The sequence below is a fragment of the Balaenoptera musculus genome, chromosome 2 (assembly GCF_009873245.2).
Source record: "Balaenoptera musculus isolate JJ_BM4_2016_0621 chromosome 2, mBalMus1.pri.v3, whole genome shotgun sequence".
Taxonomy (NCBI): Eukaryota; Metazoa; Chordata; class Mammalia; order Artiodactyla; family Balaenopteridae; genus Balaenoptera; species Balaenoptera musculus.
In genome coordinates this window covers 150906955-150930617 of record NC_045786.1, presented here as the reverse complement: position 1 = coordinate 150930617, position 23663 = coordinate 150906955, and the positions used below count along the sequence as shown (strand labels likewise).

General features: G+C 46.4%; 1 protein-coding gene across 8 annotated transcripts in view; it reads right to left on the bottom strand.

Annotated features, from left to right (window-relative positions):
- ADCK1 (aarF domain containing kinase 1) overlaps positions 1 to 22940 on the bottom strand; it is a 108146-nt gene extending 85206 nt beyond the window's left edge. For 6 of the 8 annotated variants that reach the window (XM_036844887.1, XM_036844886.1, XM_036844888.1 and 3 more), the window contains exons 1-3: positions 22808 to 22940; positions 13140 to 13285; positions 10215 to 10298 (exon numbers count right to left, since the gene is read on the bottom strand). In XM_036844887.1, the coding sequence (XP_036700782.1) occupies positions 10215 to 10298; positions 13140 to 13274 (219 nt within the window). In that variant the 5' untranslated portion in view covers positions 13275 to 13285; positions 22808 to 22940. Of the gene's footprint in view, positions 1 to 10214; positions 10299 to 13139; positions 13286 to 22547; positions 22769 to 22807 lie in introns of those variants that run through there. The other 2 variants (XM_036844881.1, XM_036844885.1) reach the window with 2 other exon arrangements.
- Positions 22941 to 23663: the final 723 nt, after the last annotated feature.

Genomic DNA, 23663 nt, shown 5'->3' with positions numbered 1-23663 from the left:
GTTAAAGGAGATAATACAGAGAGAGCTCTCAGCACAGTGCCTGTCTCGTGGTGTTCAGTCAATGTAAACACTTGCTCTTAGCATCAGAAGCCCACCTGGGGAAAAAAAAAAAAGAAGCCCACCTGGGGAACCCATTTTAAAAAATGGGTTCTCCAGGCCTCACCCCAGAATCACTGAAAATAAATTTTAGAGTATAGAGTCTAAGAATCTGTACTTTTAAGGCTCCCCATCTGACAGGTGAGAAACCATCTGTGAGCTCCACAACAGAGTCTCTGCTGTTTTCTGGAAAGCTGCCCTTCCAGATACAGATTTCACATCTGTCCTTGGTAACCCAGTCCAGTACTAAAGAACCTTAGCGGTAAGGAAGTCCTAGCTTTTGCCTACTCCGAATCCCCCATCACGCAGCTTCATTCCATTTCCCTGCAGAGGTAGAAAGACCTTGGTCATGGTGAAAGCACCCAGTCCAGGACAAGAAAGGAAACGGCAGGGAGGTTTTCAGTGGAAAAAGCAATCAGCAGTGAGAAGCCCAGCCCTGGTTAGTCTGGGATGGGATCTGAGATGAGCAAAGAACAGACTGAAGTTGGGGTTTCTCCAGCTCCTGCCCCATTACGGGCAGGCTAAACCCTCAACACAGCACCATCTCTGGGGAGCAGGGCCCTTTGCCTTCCTCTGGCCACTCCACAGAACCAGGTGGCAGGGGCAGCTGGAGAGCAGATCTGCAGCAGCAGAAAGCCAGCTCTGAGCGTCAAGGCAGCCCATGTAGGCAAGGGAGCTGCAGACACTGCAAATGAGGAACTGGCTAATGGTGATAATCGTGCTGGTCAGGATGAGAGACGCCCAGCACAGGCAACGGCCTCCCATCACCGGAAACCCAGGGGCTGATTTCGTTGGGGTTTTCTTGGGTTTTTTTTGGTTTTTTTTCTGATTTTGTTTTATTGCAGCTGTGCCCTTTGGAAAGGGATCGCTACTTCTGCGCAGCAGGAGCAAATACCATCCCATCACATAGCTTCAAGCCCAAAGCAGCCCCAGGAGATAAACAGGGTGAGCTAGGGGAAGAGAAAAGCTAGAAAGAGCGTAGCCAAACCCAGCAGGGGAAAGACCGAGGCAATGGAGGGCGCAAGCCCGAGTCTGGCCCAGCATCTGCTACCGATGGTGCAGCCTGTGTTTCTCTAAGTGTGACCTGGTACCAGTGTTAAAAAAAAAAAAAAAAAGTGGTACAAGAGGCAATTTTGGGGTGGTATCCAGAACACGTCTTACTTGCATATGCATTAGACCCCAAAAAAGAAAGCTAGTCTATCAAACCTGCAATTTCACAGATATGTTTGCTTAGAACAAAACCAAGTAAAGGAAAAAGAGTCAGTGGAATGAAAAATATCATACCAATACATAAATAGTTGGGTATAAAGAAGTGCATGGGAATGACAACTGGTTACTCAGGAGGAAGGCTGGAATCAGGGAAGAAATACCTAGGGGTCTACAATTATATGGGTAAGGTATCTTTTCTGAAATTGAGCAGGGAGTGTAAGGGTGATCACTAAATTATTCTTTATACTTTTTTTTAGGTCTTATATATTTCACATGTTTTTAAAAATATAAAAGGTATGCAGGCATGGCAAAGTGGGTACTGTTATTGGCCATGGTCCATAGGTCACTGAGAAGTCTAGAGCAACCAGGAAGACAGCTTGGCATTTGTGTGGTCTGCCTGGGAACTACAGAGAAGCCACCACACAGTGGGCCCAGTCTCCTGGGGAAGCTCAAGGCACACCACATTTTCCCCCAGGGTCCCCACTAATGGGAGTGGACCCCACCAAGGCTTTCCCCAGCCCACACCAAGGCCCAAGAGCCTCCTGCTATGTAACTCTCTCTGAATCAGAAAGACTTTGGGGTCAGGGCCACTGCAGCAAGTTGTGTAGGTTTGCAATGCAGTACTCAGAAAGATTTGGGTATGCAGAAAACTGAAAAGGAGGTGCTAGATTCAGTAGCAGACTCTGGTCTCCCTACTCCACAGGCCTGGTCCTTAGATGACCCAACCAGAGCAAATTAAATGCAGCTCATGTTTCTGCAGAAATTATCACAAACTCTGAGAAAGCCAGTCACCAAGACAGCAAGGATTCAATTTCCCTCCTCCTCTGTGCAGAATATTCTCAGGCAAATATTCCATGATGACAAACAAAAGCAGCAAAAGGGGATCTGAGGGACAGAGTGCATTAAAACTCACTGAAAAGCCTCCACGGCAGGTTGACAGACACCAAACGTGCAAAAGGAACAGCAACACAATTAGAAAAGGCAACTCCAGGCCTTCTAGGCATGCACCCCCACCCCCCAGGCGGGGTTAGCAGCCCCTCCCACGCAGGGCTCCTGCCCACCGGGCCCGCCCCACCCACCCCGATCCTCCTGGCTAGGAGTTAGCTGCTGTCAGGGGCCAGAGCTAGAATGAAAACACATTGACCTTCTGCAACTGGAGATTTCACGTCTGGTTCCCCCACTAGACTGTAAGCAACTGGAGGGCAGAGATCGAGTCTTATTACCCTTTATATCCTCTGAGCCTGAGCCTGACGCAGGACCTGGCACACAGCAGGCTCAGTTAATGTTGGTTAAAATAACAGGTGGATGGAAGAATGGTGAAGACATGTCCTGGTTTGGCCAGAATAGTCAGTCCCAGGTTTCAGAGAATATTCCTAAAAACGCTGCTACAGTTCCCCTTGCAAAGCAAGAAGAGCTTTAAAATGCTTGTTGAATTATCATACCCTCACTAAGCTGGGAGTGTGGTTAGCCTCAAAACCAGCAGTTGCTCAACAGCTTAAAGAGTTGAAACTCCCAAAGCAATCTACTGATTCCTCTGGAGGGTCTACACTCCCCTCCACTGGGGAGTGCAAAGTCCAGATATTTGTTGAATTAATAACTCTTTGGGGGCTTCCCTGGTGGTGCAGTGGTTGAGAATCTGCCTGCCAATGCAATGGACACGGGTTCGAGCCCTGGTCTGGGAAGATCCCACATGCCGCGGAGCAACTGGGCCCGTAAGCCACAACTACTGAGCCTGTGCGTCTGGAGCCTGTGCTCTGCAACAAGAGAGGCCGCAACAGTGAGATGCCCGCGCACCGCGATGAAGAGTGGCCCCCGCTCGCCGCAACTAGAGAAAGCCCTCACACAGAAATGAAGACCCAACACAGCCAAAAATAAATAAAATAAATAAATTAATTTAAAAAAATAATAATAAATAACTCTTTGGTTGATGGGTTAAATAAGTAAAGGAATCCCAGGGAGAAGGCTCTATTGCCCTTCTCTCTCTTCCTCTGTGTTTCCCCAGCCCACCCCAGGCAGCATCACAGCCTCAGGGCTCGCACCAGAGGGTGCGGACCAGGGGGAGAAGCTGCACAGGCATCTTTGGTTCTACTTTCTATCCAACTTGGTGCTTTCCCCCAGGTTGCAAGTGGATAAAAAGGGAGACAACCAAGTATAAAGTGCAAAGAACATGAGATTGGGCAAGATCTGGATGTCCAAGACCAAGTCTGAGATCTGCCAAAACCTGCAGCGGGCTGGGGGGTGCCTAAAGAAGTCACACCCTGCTCTGGGCCTCCAGTATCACATTTGTACATTAGAGGTTTGAGTTAGCTGATGCCAAAGATGTCTTTCTCAAGTTCAATGGAATGATTATAAACAGCCATCACCTTACCTGAGCTCCTTATTCTGCTCCTCTGACCAATACCCACTGGTCAGAAGTGGAGCCCATTTTCCCCCAAAATACCCTACCACATGCCATAATTCTAAAGGTAGACAGCATATGACTCCTCCCTCTAAATGCAGATTTCAGTAATGCTGAAATTGTCAGCCCATATTCAAGCCCGAAGCAGCCTGTGTCCCTATACAAGGTCAGGTGTAAAGGTTAGCAGGATTTAATGGGCACAAAAGGTTCTTACAGCAAATTTAAAGCTACCTCCCCCTCCGAGGGTAAGTGCTGCAGGCAAACCTCCTTTCACTAAGTTTCAGGCAAGCACGCGGAGGGAGCCCCATCTCTCTTCCCTCTCCGTCCCTCCCTGCTGGAGGAGGAATCGTCAACCGGATTGGTGAGTTTGGGAGAAGAAACAGCTCACCTCTTCCTCTCTCCTCCCTTTTGGGATCTGCATATACCTGCAGAACACTGGTATTCAGTCCCTCCCTGCCCTAAGAGGCAGGCCCCCATCTGAGAGGCTTGTCCTGCCACGTCTGTGCCTGGGTAGGCAAGTCTATCAAATTCAGGGGTGAAGCTCAACAAGCCCACTTGTTCACAGGCCCAAGCCACGTGATCCAGCCCAACATTTATCAGTAATAAAGTTGACGTTTTGATCTCTACCTGGCAGAGTCCTGCATCTCCTTGGTTCTGCTTCTTGAGCAAAGAGGAAAAGAGTATTATATCTTTACCTCCTAAGCCCAAATATTTATTAAGTACTATAGTAACTAATATGACGCACACATACTGCAGACCTGAAGCATCCCAGGAAGCATACCACAGGAGCCCAGTGACCTGCTCCATAACAAGAAACTGAATTCAGCTAAAGAGTCCCAGTCACAGCAACAATCAAGGTCCCCTCCCTATATTAGGATTAAGAAAGGAAAAGGCACATGCGATTTCTCTCACTCTCTTGCTTTATCCTCTCCACACACATACACATACATACACACGCACACACACACACCACTTTTACTCACTGTCTAACTCAAAGCAGAAGCTCAAAAAATATTCAGTAACTGATGACTTTAAGCATTCTCATTCATTAACAGCTTAACAAAACTTTACTCTAGAACTTTCCAGGGCTCCCTACTGTCCATGGTATAAAACTTGGCCTTTAGTCCCTCTGCAACCTACCTCTAATTCTGTTTCCCAGTATAACCCTTCACTCACTCATAATCTAGTCTCCAGTAACACTGAACTACTCTCTGCTTCTTATAGACAATCGCCAAAATTTTACCCATCAACCTCAGCTCAGATCACCTTGTCCCCCAATGCTACATGTTTCAATCTTATGCATCTTTCCAAACCCAGCTCAAATACCCCCTTAATTCATCTTGAGCCACTCTCTCTGCTCTTGTGTGCCTTAGGGTTGTTAACTAATTTGGGGTATACTAGGGTTGAACAAATAAGTGAATATATTGTAGATAATAGGCATTCTCACTGTCGGAGAGATAAGTTACATATAAGGAAAGGGAGAAGGCTATAATGAACTCTGTGAGTTTAGACTGAAATTAGAGGTATCAGCATGAACTCATGGTTTTTTAATAGACAGATGTGTTTATGCATGAGTAAGTATACATCCATATATTTCCTAGCTATGTCTCCTGGAAGAGCCTAGAAACAACAGCACCCCAGTAGCAATAGGCATCCACATCTTGGTTTCTGAATACCATTCTCCAATAAAAGGAATCAGGGCTCCTTGGAGAGGTGACTGATTCCAGGGATTGGGCAATGAAAATACAAGATGAGCCTGGGGCAACTTGTGGTACCAGAAAGTTAAGATAGTGCTCAAAAAATGATGGGGCAGCGCTTCCCTGGTGGCGCAGTGGTTAAGAATCTGCCTGCCAATGCAGGGGACACGGGTTCGACCCCTGGTCTGGGAAGATCCCACATGCCGCGGAGCGACTGAGCCCGTGAGCCACAACTACAGAGCCTGCGCGTCTGGAGCCTGTGCTCCGCAACGGGAGAGGCCACGACGGTGAGAGGCCCGCGCACCGCGATGAAGAGTGGCCCCCGCTCACCGCAACTAGAGAAAGCCCTCGCACAGAAACGAAGACCCAACACAGCCAAAAATAAATATAAATAAATAAATAAATTTATTAAAAAAAAAAAAATGACGGGGCATATCAAAAGAACACAGGAGACAATCTGAAGAAGCTCCCAATGGCCAAAGTCAGAACAATTTGAGTGATAAAAAGAAATAATGATTGTTTTGGACTCTAACCCATAGGATAAAATAAATACCCATGGTTTGATACTGATAAAAATAAACAAATAACTGATTGAGAAGGGACAGCTATTTCTTATAGAATAATTCCAATTAATAAATGTAAAAATAAGAAAAATAGAAAATAATTAACTTGTTCATTAAAATGATAAGGAGCCATCAAGGCAAACTGTGCTTCTAGATCTCCTCTCTGGCTGGTTAAATAATCCACAGTATTTAAGTAAAGCTTCTCATCTCTGTTCTTACAAACTTAGCTGGGGCAAAGACCCACTTTACAGTTAGGGAAGTAGAGATGTTTGGTGATGGACCAGGAGCTCTAGGTCCAAAATGGCTCAAATTCTACCCAGCACCATCATTCTATCTCCTCATCCTTCATGGGCCTTGGAATTTCTGAATTTCATTTCTTTCCTTGAGTTACTGGTCTTTCTGTGACCTATCAAAACCCTAATTATGATTCGCCAAGAGTTTATCAGAACTCATTTGGCTGCAAGGAACAGAAAACTGAACTCAAAACATCTTAAACAAAAACAGAATTTCCTGGCATAAATAATTGAAAAGTCCAGTGGTAGTCTAGCTTAGGACTCAAATACATCTCTCCACAATACTGGCTCCATTCACAGATGGGCTCTCCCCTCGTGGTGGCAAGATGGCTGCCAGCAGCTCTAAGCCAACATCTGATACTCTCAGCTAATCCAGCAGAAAAGACAGTGTCACAGGGGGGACACCCGCAAAAGTCCTGGAGCTGATTTAAGTTCACTGACAAGCATTGGGTTAGATACTCATCCTTGAATCAATCACTAGGGCCAGAGGAATGGACTACACTGACAGCCAAAGTCACATGCCCACCCTGAGGGTGGGGTGAGCTCCACTCAAACCTCACGGCATGTATATGAGATAGGAGTGGTTCCCCAAAGGAAAGTTTAGATGCTGCTCCCTAAAACAAGAATGGCTCCTGTGCTGCAAAATTAACATATGTCCACTACACCCCGACTCCTTGGTCAGAATCAACTCAGTCCTGCCTCCTCCAGCCCATCGTCTGGACATCTGTACCAGCAGTGACTTCTTTCTGCTTTAGGCACAGGCAAGTTCACACCCGTCCTTTCTGTTTATAAGCATCCTGGGCACCAGGAGTCTCGTTCTCCAAAGCATCTGGGTCCCGTCCCACGCCCTCACTGCCTAGCAAAGTGCCACTGTGCCCCTAGAAAACACACCTTCATGCTGGCTCCCACCCCTTCTCGAAGCAGAGCTGAGTCACTGCGATCCCAGCCAGCTGAGCACCAACCTTGAAAGTGCTTCTCGAAGTCACTGCCTGCCAAGCTCCTGGCTCTGGCACACTCCGGGACCTGGGGATGCTGGCTTAACAGGTGAGATAATTATGTTTTACCCTTCACTCACTTCTTTATCAGTCTCACAGACCAGAACAGATAAGTGCTCTGATGCAAGAAAACACTCCTGCGGTATTTACTTGTGCTCTTTAGCGCCGGCCAGCTCTCCCTTCCTAGGCACAACTCCCAGGGACCAGCCTGCACCCTGTTATCTGGTGCCAGTCACCACGCGCTGCTGCTCTCTTGTCAACTGCCAGACTGTACTTTCCTAACTGCATCCCCCAAGCTTCTCCAGGACCTGCAGCACCACTGCTTTCCAGATGACTTACACATGAAGGGCAACTGTCTTCACGACATCCATCCCCCTGTCTGCTCTGCAGATTCCCCAGGGCAGAGGGCTTGCCCCTGTGCCCTGGCCTGGACCTCTCTGCAAAATGTGGCTCTGGTGGGTTCCAAGGCCCATAGCATTGGTTAGATGGAGAAAAGGGGGTAGGGAAAAGCAGGGGGCATTAGGTCTCAGAGACAAGGACTTTGAGATCTTCCAATACAAACTAACATTTCATTCATTCATTCGTTCAACAAACCTTTATTTAGGAGATACTGTGTCCTGGGTACTGTAGTAGGTGCTGCAGACGTGAAGATACACAACATAGATCAAGTCTCTGTCCTCATGGAGCATACCTTCTAGTAGACATCTGACTTATTCTTGATACCTGCTTTACATTTACATTCACAACACACTGTCTCAGAAACTATCCATATAATCCTCAGTAAGTGGTATAACCATCTGTAGACCACAGACTCCAAAAGTCTGAATGACCTTCTCAAAGCCAAGGCACAAACTCAGGTCTTCTGACTACAAACCTTACTCTCTTTCTGGGGCCTCTCCCAAGGCAGGGAGCTAGCAGGGTACAGCCTGGCATTGAGACAGACGTTAACTCAACTCAGTCCCAGGCATCACTGCTAGAGACAGAAGATGTAAAAAAGAAAGACCCATCCCTGATCTAAAAGAATTTATGGTCTAAAGAGAGAGAAAGACATAACCAACTATCATCTATGACAGGAATAAAGAACATAGAGTGGTTAAATCCAAATAGGAAGATCTCTCTGGAAAGATATACAGGAAATAATGATCACCTCCAGGCAGAAAAATTGGGTACCTGAGAAACAGGGATAGGAGGGTCACTTTGTATGTTCAAATATTATATATTTTGAATTGTGTACCGTTGAATTTACTTCTCATTAAATGACACTGTGAAGATGCAATCAGCCAAATCCTGAATGTAGGAAATTCCACAGGATAAATGATCTGGTTTCTTCAACAAGCAAATAGCTCCCAAAAAAAGGAGGGAGGGGAAATATTATAGACTTAAAAAGATTTAGGAAACATCAGCCAAACATAATATATGAACCTTGTTTGGATCCAGATTTGAATCAACTTAAAAAAGAAATCTTGGGGACAACGTGGAAGACTTTTTATTAATAAATAAATTTATTTATTTATTTATTTTTGGCTGTGTTGGGTCTTTGTTGCTGCCCGTGGGCTTTCTCTAGTTGTGGCGAGCGGGGGCTACTCTTCCTTGCAGTGTGCGGGCTTCTCATTGCGGTGGCTTCTCTTGTTGCGGAGCACGAGCTCTAGGCACATGGGCTTCAGCAGTTGTGGCATGCGGGCTCAGTAGTTGTGGCTCACGGGCTCTAGAGCACCAGCTCAGTAGTTGTGGCGCACGGGTTTAGTTGCTCCGCAGCATGTGGGATCTTCCTGGACCAGGGCTCGAACCCGTGTCCCCTGCATTGGCAGGCGGATTCTTAACCACTGCGCCACCAGGGAAGTCCCAAAAAGGAAGGTTTGAATGTGGACTAGCTATTAGAGGTTATTAAGGAATTATTATCAATTTTGTTAGGTATGATCATGGTACTGTAGTTAAGGTTTTTTTAAGGTCCTTATCTGCTAGAGATACATTCTGAAGTATTTACAAATGAAATAATATGATGCCAGAGATTTGTTTTTAAATATTTCAGCAAAAAATAATAATAAATAAATAAATGAAGACGTAAATGAAGGAATGAATAAATAAAGGGGAGAGTAGATGAAACAAGATTGGCAAAAGGTTGATAATTTCTGAAGCTGGATGACAGTTCCATAGGGGTTCATACTACTCTACCCTTATGGATGGTTGAAATTTCCATAATGAAAAGTTTAAATAAAAATTTAAAAATTAATTATTCCAGCCACCTAGGATGACTGAGGAAGACAGTGTCACAGAGGAAAAGTATTGGAGCTGAGTCCTGAAGGATGACTGGGAATTTTCTAAGGGGCAAAGGGCCTTCCAGGCTGAGTAAAGATACACAGATCTATCACAAACCTCTCTCTGGGAGAACCAAAGTTATCTATACTTGACCTCAAACTCAACTTACATCCCGCACAAGTGCCCTCTTGCTTAATCCCCCAACTCTCTGGGACATGTAGACATAGCACCAAAATCAACTATCCTGTTCCAAATGAGAACAGAGTGTGTGGTCGACAGCTCCACTCAGAGACCTACAACAGGCCCCGGTGTAGCCTTCAGAGCACAGGAAAGCAATTAACCTCTTTCAGTTGGGTTTTGCCTGACAAGGCAGTTTGGAAGCCAGCTGAGTTATCTCAGGGACAGAGCCTTCATCCCTCCTGAGTCATCCCAGACACGTGCCCTCCCCAGACACACACACCAGCCTCCCCAGCAGCACCTTATAGATTTATAACCTCGGTACTGGGGGGGTCCAGCTTGATGGCAGCTTGGCAGCCCAGCCCACGGGCACTAAAACACCCCCTCTCCTTCCTCCCAAGCCCCCAGCCTCAATCCCTACACTGCCCCCGCCCACCTCCAGCTGCAGACAGGAAGCTTGCTGGCTTTGCAGTCACTTCAGGATTTATCCAGGCCTGGCCTGGCTCAGATGGGTCCCACAGGTCCCTTACCTTGGATCGAAGCTGCAAGTATTCCTCTGAGCCATAGGGGACACTCCTCAAGGAGGTAAGATAGTCGTAACTGATGACAGCTGTCTGTGAACCAAGGAAGAGGAAGCCTTAGCACCAGACATCAAATATTACTCCTCTGTCCAAGGCCTGCAGCTGCAGCCCCCTGACACAGGTGGTATGTCTAGAGAAGCAGTCCAACCTCTAAGAGGCCCTGTCCCCATATTTCGATCTGGCTGGCTTCGTCCTGTAATTCAAGGCTCTGCACAAATGCTACCCCTGCAGAGACCCTCAATCTAAAGTTACCGCCACCCACCAGGAACTCCCAATTGTTTATCATAACAAACCACAGTCCAAAATTACCTTGCTCATTTGTTTCCTTGTATATGGATGGTTTCCACTTCACTGGAAATTAAGCTCTATAAGCTCAGGGGCATGTCCTTCCTGTTCATCATCGTATCCCCTGCACCTTTCACAGTGCCAGGCACACAGGTAAATGCTCAATAAATACTAGTTGGATGAATGCTGTTGGATAAACTTATCCCACCCCTCTTTATCACAAATAAACACCATTTCATATTTATGTTTGCTCTAATAACATAAGTTTTAATTCTGGGTCCCTTTGCAAAAACTCCAAGAGAGGTTCCCTTATGCTTGGTGAACCAGGAAATTACAGGCTCCCAGGTATCTTCAGGCACAGAGGAGCCTTAAGGGTTGCTGAGCCCAAACCTTCCCTTTTAGAACTGAGGAACTGAGGCCCGTAGAAATTAAGGAGCTTACAAGGCTGGTATTGAGAAGAGTCCATTCCTTTGTCTATACTCCCAAATCTTTATTCCATTCCACATATACTTGCTGAATACCAACCACTAGCAAGACCTGGCCTGAGTGGTGCACAAGGCTAATCAAGACCAGAGCCCTGAATTATGGTCAATGAGATAAGTCAGACAGAGAAAGACAAATACTGAATGATATCACTTACACCTGGAATCTAAAAAATACAATAAATTAATGAATATAACAAAAAAGAAGCAGACTCACAGATATAGAGAACAAACTCGTGATTACCAGTGGGGAGAGGGCAGTGGGAAGGGGCAGAATTGGGGTAGGAGATTAAGAGGTATATACAAACTATTATATATAAAATAAGCTACAAGGATATATTGTACAACATGGGGAATAGAGCCGATATTTTAAAATAACTATAAATGGAGCATAAGCTTTAAAACTTGTGAATCACTATATTGTACACCTGCAACTTATATAATATTGTACAGCAACCATACATCAATAAAGAAAAATTTTTAAACATCACCTCCCCAAAAATAGACCAGAGCCCTGGCCTTTAAAGAATATACAGCCTAGTGGCTAGTTTATAAAGCACTGATTTATGCCTTCTTCCCTCCTCTCCAACTATTCAAATCCCTAAGGTTCCATCCAACCCTACTTTCCCTAAGGCACTCATCCTGACCCCAGCCCACAGGACTCACTCCTGTGTCTGAGGTCCCACAGCAGCTGTCACCCGAGTCACGCAACTTGACACAATACATGGCTTTAGATTGTTTTGTTTTGTTTTGTTTTTCAAGTTATTTATTGATTTTTGGCTGCGTTGGGTCTTCGTTGCTGCACGCGGGCTTTCTCTAGTTGCAGCGAATGGGGGCTACTCTTCATTGCAGTGCGCGGGCTTCTCGTGGTGGCTTCTCTCGTTGTGAAGCACGGGCTCTAGGCGTGCGGGCTTCAGTAGTTGTGGCACGCGGGCTTGGTAGTTGTGGCTTGCAGGCTCTAGAGCGCAGGCTCAGTAGTTGTGGCACATGGGCTTAGTTGCTCCGCAGCATGTGGGATCTTCCCAGACCAGGGCTCGAACCCATGTCCCCCTGCATTGGTAGGCGGATTCTTAACCACTGTGCAATCAGGGAAGCCCTAGATTGTTTTTTGACCCATTCATGTGAACACTCCTCAGCCAGAAGCTCATTCAAAGCTGCACCTGCGTGGGACAGTTCGTTTCTACCCCTGAGGCATATAAGACAATGCTGGGCCCAAAAAAGGCATTCAGCAAACACTTAGGAATCGCAACATATTCCATGGCCTGTTTATCTATTTGCTAATCTTGAGTCTATGACCCAGTTTACGTTAAGGAGCAGGCACCACATCTGAGCCAGGCTAGGAAGAAGACGGGACAACACTGAGTATTAAGGAAATGATCAGACAACAGCCCAGACAGACTGTGCATCAGAGTATATCTACACCAAGGGGAAGAAAGCATGAGCTCATCCTGCAGCAGACAAAGGAGGAAAGAAAGCATGATGCATGTGGCGCTCTACCCACCAATGGAGCAATTATGTAGGGGTGTCTGGAACAGCCACTTTCAGCAGAGATAAAGAGGATGTGATCACACCAGAACGATGTTCCTGAACCACTGGAGAAAACCTCTAACAGTCAAATATTCAATTCAGATTCTGTTAGTTTGGAGCTTGGAGGGGATCTGCAAAGTTCTTCAAGGCATAGATACTCTGAGCATGAGCCCTGCATCACAAACCATTCACGAGCTCACTGGAGGCAGACCAAGTTTTCTGGTAGAATTTAATCAAAGCTGCAAAGCCCTCTTTCCATGTGTTTCCTGAGAAGACAGCCTCCTGAGTCTGTCACTAAAATAAGATAAGGAGGTTCTGTAAAGGTAAAGGTTTCAGAACAGAGACCCCATGCAATCCCACTCTGTTTAACTTCAGGATGCCAGAGGTTGTGTGAACAGGGATATAGGTACACAGGGGTGCACATCCATGCCTGTGCAACTGTGTAGTGGGAGCTTCACACACGTAAGGGTACATGTGAATCTCCACATATGTGTGACTGGCAGGTACATCTGCTACATGTATGAACACCTACAAGTAATACTGCAGTTCCTCTGCCTCTCCCAAAAGGAGAAGAACCTACCGTGGCAACTGCTCTGCCCACCCTGACAGCGCCAAAGTCGTTGAGGTCCAAGTACTTGTTGCTGTAGAGGTAGAAGCCAGAGGCGGCAAGAGCCATGCTGGTCCACGAAGCAAGTTTGAGAGCCCTCCTGGCCATGTCCCCAGACCCTGAAGAAGGAAAGCAGAGGAAGGGGAACAGTTAAGAGTTTCATAGGTAGTCAAATTCAAATCCAGGCTCTGCCACTTAGACTGTATGACCTTGGGTCACTTCCTCAGTCTCATTGCACCTGTGTTTCCTCATTTGTAAAACAGGATGATACCTACCTCACAAGCTGTTGGGATAAAATGAGATCGTGTATATGAAATGCTTAGCACATTACCCAGCATAAGTCAACTGTCAAAGTCATTCTTCCTTCAACAGTACCAGGCACTGTTCTAGGCACTAGGGAGAGAGCCAAGAAAACAGACAAAGTTCTTACAGTCTAGAGGGGATGACAGATCACAAGCAAACAGACATGTATTAGAATAGCAGCAGGTATTCAGTGCTGAGAAGAAAATCAAAGTGGGTAAGAGGAAGGATGATGAATATGTGATGAAGGATGCTGTTTTAGATAAGAGAAGCGAGTGCATGTTAACCACTCTTACGGAAACTATGGTTGTACCACTAAGCACACACAGGCGTCATTAGCCCCCATGCCCAGGTCAGAAGTAACCACAGCCAAGATGGCAGCTGGTCAGACCAGCCAGGTAAGCCCTCCACGTCTGACTGATTTTCAAAATATTTATTTTGATTAGAATAGACAGCTCCATTTCTAGACTGTAAGCTCCTTGAGGGCAAACACCATGCCTATTACTACCTTGTCCACTCACAGTCCTCCAGGCTGCTTTCTGGTTAGGGGCTCAAGGTCCACCTGCTGATTTGCTCTGTTTAACCAAACTCACACTCCCATTCAGTGGGACCAAGTGGGCTCCCGGCTCCCTTTCCCCACCCTACTTGTACTGCTCAGCCTGCCAGGTGGCTGCACAGTCTTTGGGGCCACTGTAGCCAGTGGGCAGATTCCCCTTCAATTCCTAGTAATTCTGTATCAGACTAAAGTCCTTGACCACAGCTGCAGCTGCCAGTGGAGAAGTCCCACCCAGAAGTGTCACCATCAAGCCACCTGCAGCTGCAAACCTGGCACAAATGCAGCAGGAAAATTTAGGTCATCACCCTGTTTGCTTCTGCCCTGGACTCAGTCTGTGACCATCCCCTCCCTGCTCTGTGCCTCTGTTTCCCCTTTCTATGGAAACAATTGCTCCAAACAGCCTTGTCTGCGTTTTCTTTAAAGTCTATTTTGACTCATGCCTCATAATATAGTCACAGATTTTTTTAAAGTATCCACAGGGACATATTTTTCCAATCTTTTACTTTCAACTTACACTTTATAATGTTTCTCTAAATAGCATATAGTTGATTTTGTTTGCATTTAACATAATCACTTATGTATTTGGATTTAATTTTACCATCTTCTGTGCTTTCTATATTCCTACCTGTTCTGTTTCTTTTTCTCTCCTTTCTTGACTTTTCTGGACCCAGTTCTTTTTATAATCCCATTGTTTTTCCCTTTGCAGTGTTCTTTTCCTAGCCAGCATTTCTAAAGTGTGGTCTGAAGAACTCTTGCAAAAAATATCAATCTGGGTGCCATTTCAAAAATGTAGATTTCTGCTAGACTCAAAGACATAGAAAGCAAGCTTATGATTACCAAAGGGGAAAGTGGGGGAAGGGATAAATTGGGAATTTGAGATTAACAGATATACGCTACTATATATAAAATAGATAAACCATAAGGACCTACTGTAAAGCACAGGGAACTATATTCAATATCTTATAATAACCTATAATGGAAAAGAATCTGAAAAACAATATATATGTATAACTGAATCACTTTGCTATACACCTGAAACACTGTAAATCAACTATACTCCAAAAAAATAATAATAATGATAATGATGTAGCAAAGTAAAAAAAAAAAAATGCAGATTTCTGAAGTCCACCCCTTGGCCCACTGAATCATCAAAGCTGGGGGTAGGACTCAGGAATCTGCATTTTAGGAAATAGGAAATATAATGGGTTATTTTTATGCAAAGTTTGAGAACCACTCTTCTAAATATTTCATTTTTAATAAAGAGAGGCTTCATATGTTCAAATTCATCAGTGAAACCATGCCCCCTTCCAAGTTTATCCTACCCACTCGCAACCCCAGATGACTGCATTCACCCCACAAGGATGACTGCAAACAATTTTTTTTTTTTTTTTTTTGGCTGCATTGGATCTTCGTTGCTGCATGCGGGCTTTCTCTAGTTGTGGCTCTGGCAGTTGTGGCTCGCGGGCTCTAGAGCTCAGGCTCAGTAGTTGTGGTGTATGGGCTTAGTTGCTCTGCGACATGTGAGATCTTCCCGGACCAGGGCTCGAACCCGTGTCCCCTGCATCAGCAGGTGGATTCTTAACCACTGCGCCACCAAGGAAGTCCCATGCAAGTAATTATTTTTAAAGGGATAATTTAAGAAACTCATTTCTTTCACTAAAAGCAAATGCTCTGGCCCAACTCCTGGGAGCAGTTCCTAACTCTGCAAGAAAGGGGTTTATAAACAAAAAGAATAAGTTAAACCTTGCTTTGCAGTGTCCCCTTTCTTTACATCTTCTTTGTTTTATGAAAACCTCCCTACCCCATCACTCGTTCCTTTCAGATGAGAGAGAGCATGGTGGTTGAGAATAAGCACTCCAGAATCCAGTGGGCCTGAGTTTGAGTCCCGACACCATCACTTACACATCGGGTAGGCAGGGGCAGACTGCTAACTCTCTCTGAATCCCGTGACCTTGTCTGTAACATGGGGATGATCATAGCAGTGCCTACTTGACGAAGTGGTGAGGAATGAGGAAATCATGCAAAATGTTTAGCAAGGTGCCACCTTCACAGTAAGAACACAGTAGCAATTACTACTGTTATGGAACCTTGGACCAAAACCGCCCACCCTGGCCAGGCACGGTAATAACCGCTTGCATGAGTTGTCTCACAACAGGAGGTCCCAATAAGGAGCAGGATACTGACAAGCTGCCACCAAAGAAGAATTGGGGAGGGGCCGAGAGAAGGGAGGAGACCCCCGCCCATAATATGTCCTGCCAACCTCCCAGAAACCCTCACGCTGGAAACCATCTCGGCTGAGAGATGCACGTGCCACCAGGAAGGACCCCAAATATGAGCACAAAGAAGATGATTGGCCAGAGACAACCCAGAAAGCTAACCCCCTCCCCATAAAACCTGAGACTGCGAGCCACGTGGCAGAGCAGTCCTCCTGGGTCCCCTTACCCTGCTGCTCTCCGCTGGAGTGCCTCTTTTCAATAAAGCCCTTTGTTTTGTCAGTACGTGTGTCTCCTTAGACAATTCGTTTCCGAGTTAGATAAGAGCCCACGCCCGGACCCTAGAAGGGGTCCCCCTCCAGTAACACTATTACCACCACCGCCATTGTGGTGGTTGTTATTCTGTCTTCACCCAATGCCAGGCTTAGTAAAGGATCTTATTACTCCCCTATCAACTTCTGCATGCCCCACTTCTAGCATCTTGGCAGTCCCCCCCCAGCCCTACCTTTCAATCTTGCTCTCTACACCCTCAGCCTGTAGTATCTGCTATCGAAAGGGGCAGCACACTCAATGTCCCCTCCACCTTGTTTCTGCCAAGACACAGGTTCCCAGTTGGACCCGGACGCAGGCCTTAAATTAGGCTGAGTGCCCTCAGCTCCTCACACACCTTCCTCCTTCAAGATCATCAGTTCGAAAAGGTCCATGAGGGGTGATCCAGGGACCTTCCTTGTGGGGCCTGCAGAAAAGTCCACACTAAGAAGGCAGTACAGAGCAACCGGTGGTCAGGAACTCAGCCTCTGGAGCTGGGAAGAACCCCCGGCTCTACTGCTTACCAGCTGTGTGACTGTGAGCAAACCACAACCTCTTAGAGCCTCCATTTACAAAAGAGGCTCTTGATAGTACCTACCTCATAGGGTCATTGTGAGAATTAAGTGAGATGCTGCTTTAACAGAATGCCTACCATGCTCAGTAAATGAGACTTCTTTTCCTTATTGTTATCTTAAACTTCATTTCTTCTTCTCTGAAAAGCTGAAGAGCTTATATAGAAGAACTCGTAGCTCTCAGGGACCAGAATTCAGCACAACCTTGTACAATTAATAAAGGAGGTGGGAGAAACCCATCACATCTTGCCTGAACCATTCAACCATTCCCCATTCCAAACACTTCCCCACATCCCAGCCAACCTTCACTCTTTTCATGCAAGTCATCATCATCCTAACCCACAAGTGCATTCTTATCACTCTTACCTACCCACTCTCTACCAAAAAGTCCAAATTCCCTAGCAAGGCATTCAAGGCCCACCCCATTCTCATCCCAACCCACCTTTCCAGCTTCATCTCCCAAAATATCCCCCCACACTCAATCCCGCATTATCCCTCTATGAAGTTTTGTCAGCCAATCACTCAGAATTCCTTGCTCCTTCCTCTGTGGTCTCATTGTACACTGCTTTTACCTCTAATAATCTGGTCCTATATCTGCCTCTTCCACTAAATGCAAAGGGCAGAATTCGCTAATAAATAATAAGTGAGTAAATAAGTCTGCTAATAAAAAGAAAAAAAAAGACTGAATGAATGAATGAGAGAGTGAAAATTTCCCCAGTCTATTCTCAACATGGAAACTTAAGTCAAACTCTGCATTCCTCTGCTCTAAACTCTCCCATGGCTCCCACCTCACTCAAAGTGAGACAGGAGGGAAGGGGACAGGGCACAACCTTTAAAAGAATGACACAGCCATTGAGGATATGACATAAACTAGTTAGAACCAATTAGGCCCAAGATGGCAGAAGATTCGACTTCCAGTGGACCTTGAGCCTCATTATATGCTCATTGTGATACATTAGCTAAATGATACACCCAAAGGCGCCATGACAGTTCAGAGGCTGATCATAAATGGCCAAAAAGTGGGTGATGATCTAATTCCTGGAAATCCCCACCCCTTCCCAGAAATGATTGGAATAATCCTCCCACGTATTGGCCTATGAAATTACTCAGCCCATAAAAACTAACCACCCCATATCTCAGGGTCTCTCGCCTTCTGAGACGGCCCACAATCTGTCTATGGAGTGTGTATCTCACGAAATAAACCTGCTTTCCCACTTAGTTCTCAGGGCAGAGCCCCCTTGCCTGCCTGCTTCTATTCCTCACAAGTGTCCTATATTAATGAATCTACTTCTTGCCTATCACTTTGCCTCTCACTGAATTCCTTCTGCGCTGAGACATAAAGAACCTGAGCTTCAGTAAGTCCTGACACCAGGTGAGTGATTTTAATTAAAAGACAGTGGGTTCAAGTCCCAGCCCCTGGGTTCAAGTCCCAATAGGAATTTTGGCTGGATTCGAATCCCATCTGAGGTGCAATTGGGTTCTAGTCCCAGTCTGAGGTACGTGGTTTCAAAAGAGCCAAGGTCTTGGCATGACCTGCGAGGCCCTTCATGATCTGACTCCCCAGTTCTCTCCAGTGTTTCAGGCCATTCCACTGTCCCCCCTTGCTCACTTCACCCCAATGGCAGCAGCCTCCTTGCTATTCCTCAAACACGCCAGGCACATTCCAGCCTCAGTGCTTTTTTTTTTTTTTTTAACGTCTTTATTGGAGTATAATTGCTTTACAATGGTGTGTTAGTTTCTGCTTTATAACAAAGTGAATCAGTTATACATATACATATGTTCCCATATCTCTTCCCCCTTGCATCTCCCTCCCTCCCACCCTCCCTATCCCACCCCTCTAGGTGGTCACAAAGCACGGAGCTGATCTCCCTGTGCTATGCGGTTGCAGCCTCAGTGCTTTTGCACTTGCTATTCTCTCTGCCTAGAATAGGGGTCAGCAAACTTTTTCCGGAAAGGACCATATAGAAATATTTTTGGCTTTGCAGGCTATAACATCTCTGTTATAACTACTCAACTCTGCATTGTAGTGCAAGGCAAAAGACAGCCATAGACACTATGTAAAGTAATGGGTGTGGTCAGATTTGGCCTGCAGGCTATAGTTGGCCATAACCTTGCTTAGCACATGGAATAGGTGCTCCAAAAGTATTCACTGAATGAATGAATTAATGAAGGGGTAAACTATACCCTATGAGACCTGTACAGAGTCAGTAACAACACAGGTTCCCAGGTGAGAATCACAAACTTGGGCTGACAATTCGACAGCCATCCTCCTCCAGTCACCCCCAACACCCCTCCCAGACTTCCCTCCCGGAGCCCCATCCTCCTCAGGTTGCACCATCCTCCAGGCCTGTCCCTCTAGGCAATGAGGCCACCCCAGCCTTAAGCCCACCTCTGAGTGGGGAAGCAGCAGCAAAGCAGACACAACTCCCAAGACCCAGTTTTCATGCAAATGTCTTCAGTAATAAAAGAGGTGGAAATTGAAAAACATAAAATAGATGATATAGGAGTCAAACTGTATCTAAATAGACTGGAGCTGGAGTTTTCCATAAGATGTCAGTGAGTCTTTAACATGTAAATGAGTTGCTTCCCTCGGGGTAGCAATTTTAAAAGACCCTGTCAGCCGTGAAATATGTCTGTCGATGAAAAACACCTTTCATTATTAAATCTTTTGCTAATGAATCACCTGCCCTGTTCTGTTTACTTGCCTTTTTTGACTTTCACCTGAGTTGTTTCTTTTAACAGCACATCCTTTTCTTTGGTTGGGGGTGGGAGGGGGAGGTGCCTGGGGCCACTGGACCCTAAAACCTAACCATTAGATAATAATATTAGCAATAACTGATCTTTACACAGCCCTTTGCACTCATTATCTCATTAGTTATTCCACACAACCCAGTGAGGTGAGACAGATATTACTACCATCCCCAGGTATAAATGAGGAAACCAAGGAGCAGAGAGGGTGAGTGATTTGCCCCAGGTGGCTCAGCTGGTAAATGGCAGAGTGGACCTTCAGCCCTTTCTCTTTATGGCACGTGACCTTCCTGACAGGGACTCGCAGACCTCCAATCCCCAACATTCTTAACCCCATTCTCAAGTAACTGCATCAGTCACTATGATTTATGACCCTCTACCACCCCCAAACAGTGCCAGACACAGGGAAGACACTGTTTGGCACCCTGGAAATCAACAGCACGTCACAGATCAACCAAAGCACCTCACTAGAAACCACCAATTCCAGGCTATGAAACATTTAGGAGAGCTGTGTTATTGTCAAATCAAGGATGAGCATGGAATCCATCTTGCTGGACCACAGGAAACATACTAGCAAGTATTGAGACAAGGCAAGAGGAGAGTCTGGGAAGTTCTACAAATTAAAAGTTGATGGTCAAATGAAATTCCACCCTCTGTACAGAACTAAATAGGGAACCAAGCACTTACTGTTCACAGGGCTAGGCCTTTTCAGCTACCATCCACCTGCTGCCTGCTCCCCATGCCACATTACAGGACAGTAAGCCTAGAATCACCACTCCCTGTTTGGTGCACAGGTGAGAATAGCCACAGAGGAAAGAATTTAGGGCTCCAATCCCATTAATCCCATAAAGTGACCACAGCTCCTCCTCCCATTTCCTAGAGAGACCGTTAGACAAACGAGCAGCATTTCTTTTGGTCTGCTCCCAAGACTGGAAAAGACCCAATAATACATCTGGAGAGAGTGATCCGGCTTTCAGGGAAAACTGGTTACTGATGTAGATAAAAAGCAACCAAGATGGATGATACCATCATGTCTCACATCAATGCTGAGGGACCACCTAGTTGACCTGAGCAGGTTTATAGCCTGCCCTGCCCTGCCCTGTAGACAGGAATGTAACCCAAATGTAATCACTCCCTTTCCTAGTGTTTGATGCCCAGAAGGTGATTCAATCAATATTGATTAAAGGAATCCCCAACTGATGCCAAAGTCCCAGAGTAGATGGGAAAAATAAATCTCATCCAGGCAAGGAATAGAATTCTCCACTTACTTCATCCAGAGATAGGGGGACTCAGGGAGAACAGCGGAAAACCAAGCACAAAGAGTGAGTAGCAGGTAAGAGGAGAAGAGTGAGTGAGACTGTAACCGGAAATGTACAGCGCCAAGTGCTTAAACATCTCATGTAACTCTCACAACTACATTCTGGGGTGCATCCTATTAGAGCCTCATTCTACAGATCAGGAAGCTGAGTTTTAGAAAAGGTAAGACACTTGGCTGGGAAGCTACTAAGTGATGCAGCCAGAACTTGAATACAGTTGTGTCTGCTCCAGCCAAGAGAGCACAAGGTGGATGAGACAAGGGCTTGCTGGGCCCTGAGGTGGGTCCCTGAAGTGCCTCTGATGTAGATAGCTAAACTGAGATGGTTCATTCAGTGACTTGGGGGGGGGGGGAGGGGAATGCATGAACCAAGCACTATTCTTGTCTTATAGGTCCCTTGTGTGACAAGAAAATAAGTGTATATCAGAAAGGGAAAAAATGTAAACTCTCCCAGCAGAGGTCAAAGTTTACATCCTGAGGGCTGCTGAGAAATGGCCAAAGATACAATATGGTGTAACCCAGGAAAATTGACACAAGTGTAGACTACATGAAAATCTGTATATAATGTGGCGGAAGAAACAATGAACAAAGTAATACGTACATGTTTACTATCACTACCGAAGTTAAACTGGCAAGCCAGGACAGAAAGGCCCAGGACCAGGAGTGACGAGTTGGTGCTTTAAGTTCACAGGAATTTTTCCTACAAAACAGTGATACTCCAAAGTATGTTCCCAGACTAGCAGCATCCGTATGTCCTAGGAGCATGTTAGAAATGCAAATGCTCGCTCCCCACCCCAGACCTACTGAATCAGAAACTTGGGGGCTGGGGTCCAGGTTTCTGTGTTGTAACAAGCCCTCCAGGTGATTCTGATGCACGCTAAAGTTTGAGAACAACTGCTTAAAGAAAACATGTGAAGGCACAGATAAAGCCTAATTCACTTTCAACACCACAAATATTTCCTGAGCAGCCACTAAGTGCCAAGAATCATGGAGGTGATCAGTAAGTACTTGTTGAATCTAGTGACTTCCTAGTTAGTAGAAAGGAAATGCCACTTAACCTGGGGAGAGAGCTGTACTAGACGTCTTCTAAAGGCTTCTCTCCACACAGCGCTGTCATCAGCACACGTTTACTGTGTGATCCGGAAGCTCAGGGCCCCGCAAGCTCAGGGCCCCGCCAAGTGCTACAGATACGGCGCGCTCCGGGGTCGCGCAGGCCCCTGCGGAGGGCAAGGATATCTGCGCGCCCCCGCTCTTATCCAGCCTGCGCTCCAGCCCCGGACGCCTGCGCCTCGGAGCCCACAGACCACCTAGGCTGAGGAGGTCTAGGTGAGCCGTCTACTGCCTCCCTCCAGCTCCAGCTCTACCTACACGCAGGACTGCGCCACGCTTCCGCCCACTGGTGAGCCAGGCTGGAGAGTCGCCGCAGAGGGGATGGGGCACTGCCAGTCACCCGAGTCACGTGGCCGCGCGCCGGGTCCCGGGTGATAAGGTCACCGGCCCAGGGTTCCCTCCCGGCTGGGGGCCCCAGCAGAGGCGGGCGCCCGGCGCGTCCATTCTGGCTTACCCGCGCCCCGCGGCCGTGGCAGCCCGGGCTTTGCGCGGGCCTCCGAGGAGCTGCCCCTACTCACCCCGTGGGAAACAGAGACGCGGCGCCCGGCTTCCAGCAGCAGCCTGGTGGCGGGAGTTCGCGGGGAACTTTGCTTGCCGCCACCTCCGGATTGCTCTTAGTGAAGCCGGGGCGCCGCGCGGCCTGCCGGGAGTTGTAGTTCTTCTTGGTTCCCTAAGCCGCGGGGAAAAGGGCCAAAGAACAACCGCTGTCTCCCTGGACCGCTCCACCTAGGGAGGCAGAGGGGTCACAGACACTTGACCTGTCAGATAGCCTGTTTCTTTGCCTGCGCTGCAGCCAGGAGCCTTCCTGAAAACTTATTTTCAAGACGCTATCCAAATTGGTCATAGATTTATGTTCAGTAGGAGGATGAAGTCGTGGGTTTGTGTATTAACAACAGGCAAAGAAGTTTACTGACACTTGCTGAATAGTAAGAAAGTGCTGATCGATCTTAGTCATTTTGTCCCCCATTCATTCATTGACCTCTATTTACTGAATGTTTGTTTATAAGATGTACTTTGGAGACAATCATCAGACCTTCATTCCTTCTATAAACATCTCTTGAGCTACTTCGTGGGGGAACAGAGATGAGGTGGAAGATTCATCTATCAATTCAGTGCAATTCTAATAAATTTTCCAACAGGATTTTCTCTGGACGTTTACAAGCTAAGCTAAAATTTATATGGAAAAACAAAGGACAAAGCAGAGCCTAAACACTCTTGAAGAAGAGTAACATGTTTCAAGGACTTATCCTTACATATATCAACATTTATTATGAAGCTATAAAAATTAAGACTATGGGATATTAGTATAGGGATAGGCAGAGAGGGAAAATGAAACAGCCTAGAGAGCCCAAAAACAATCCAGGCACATGTGGA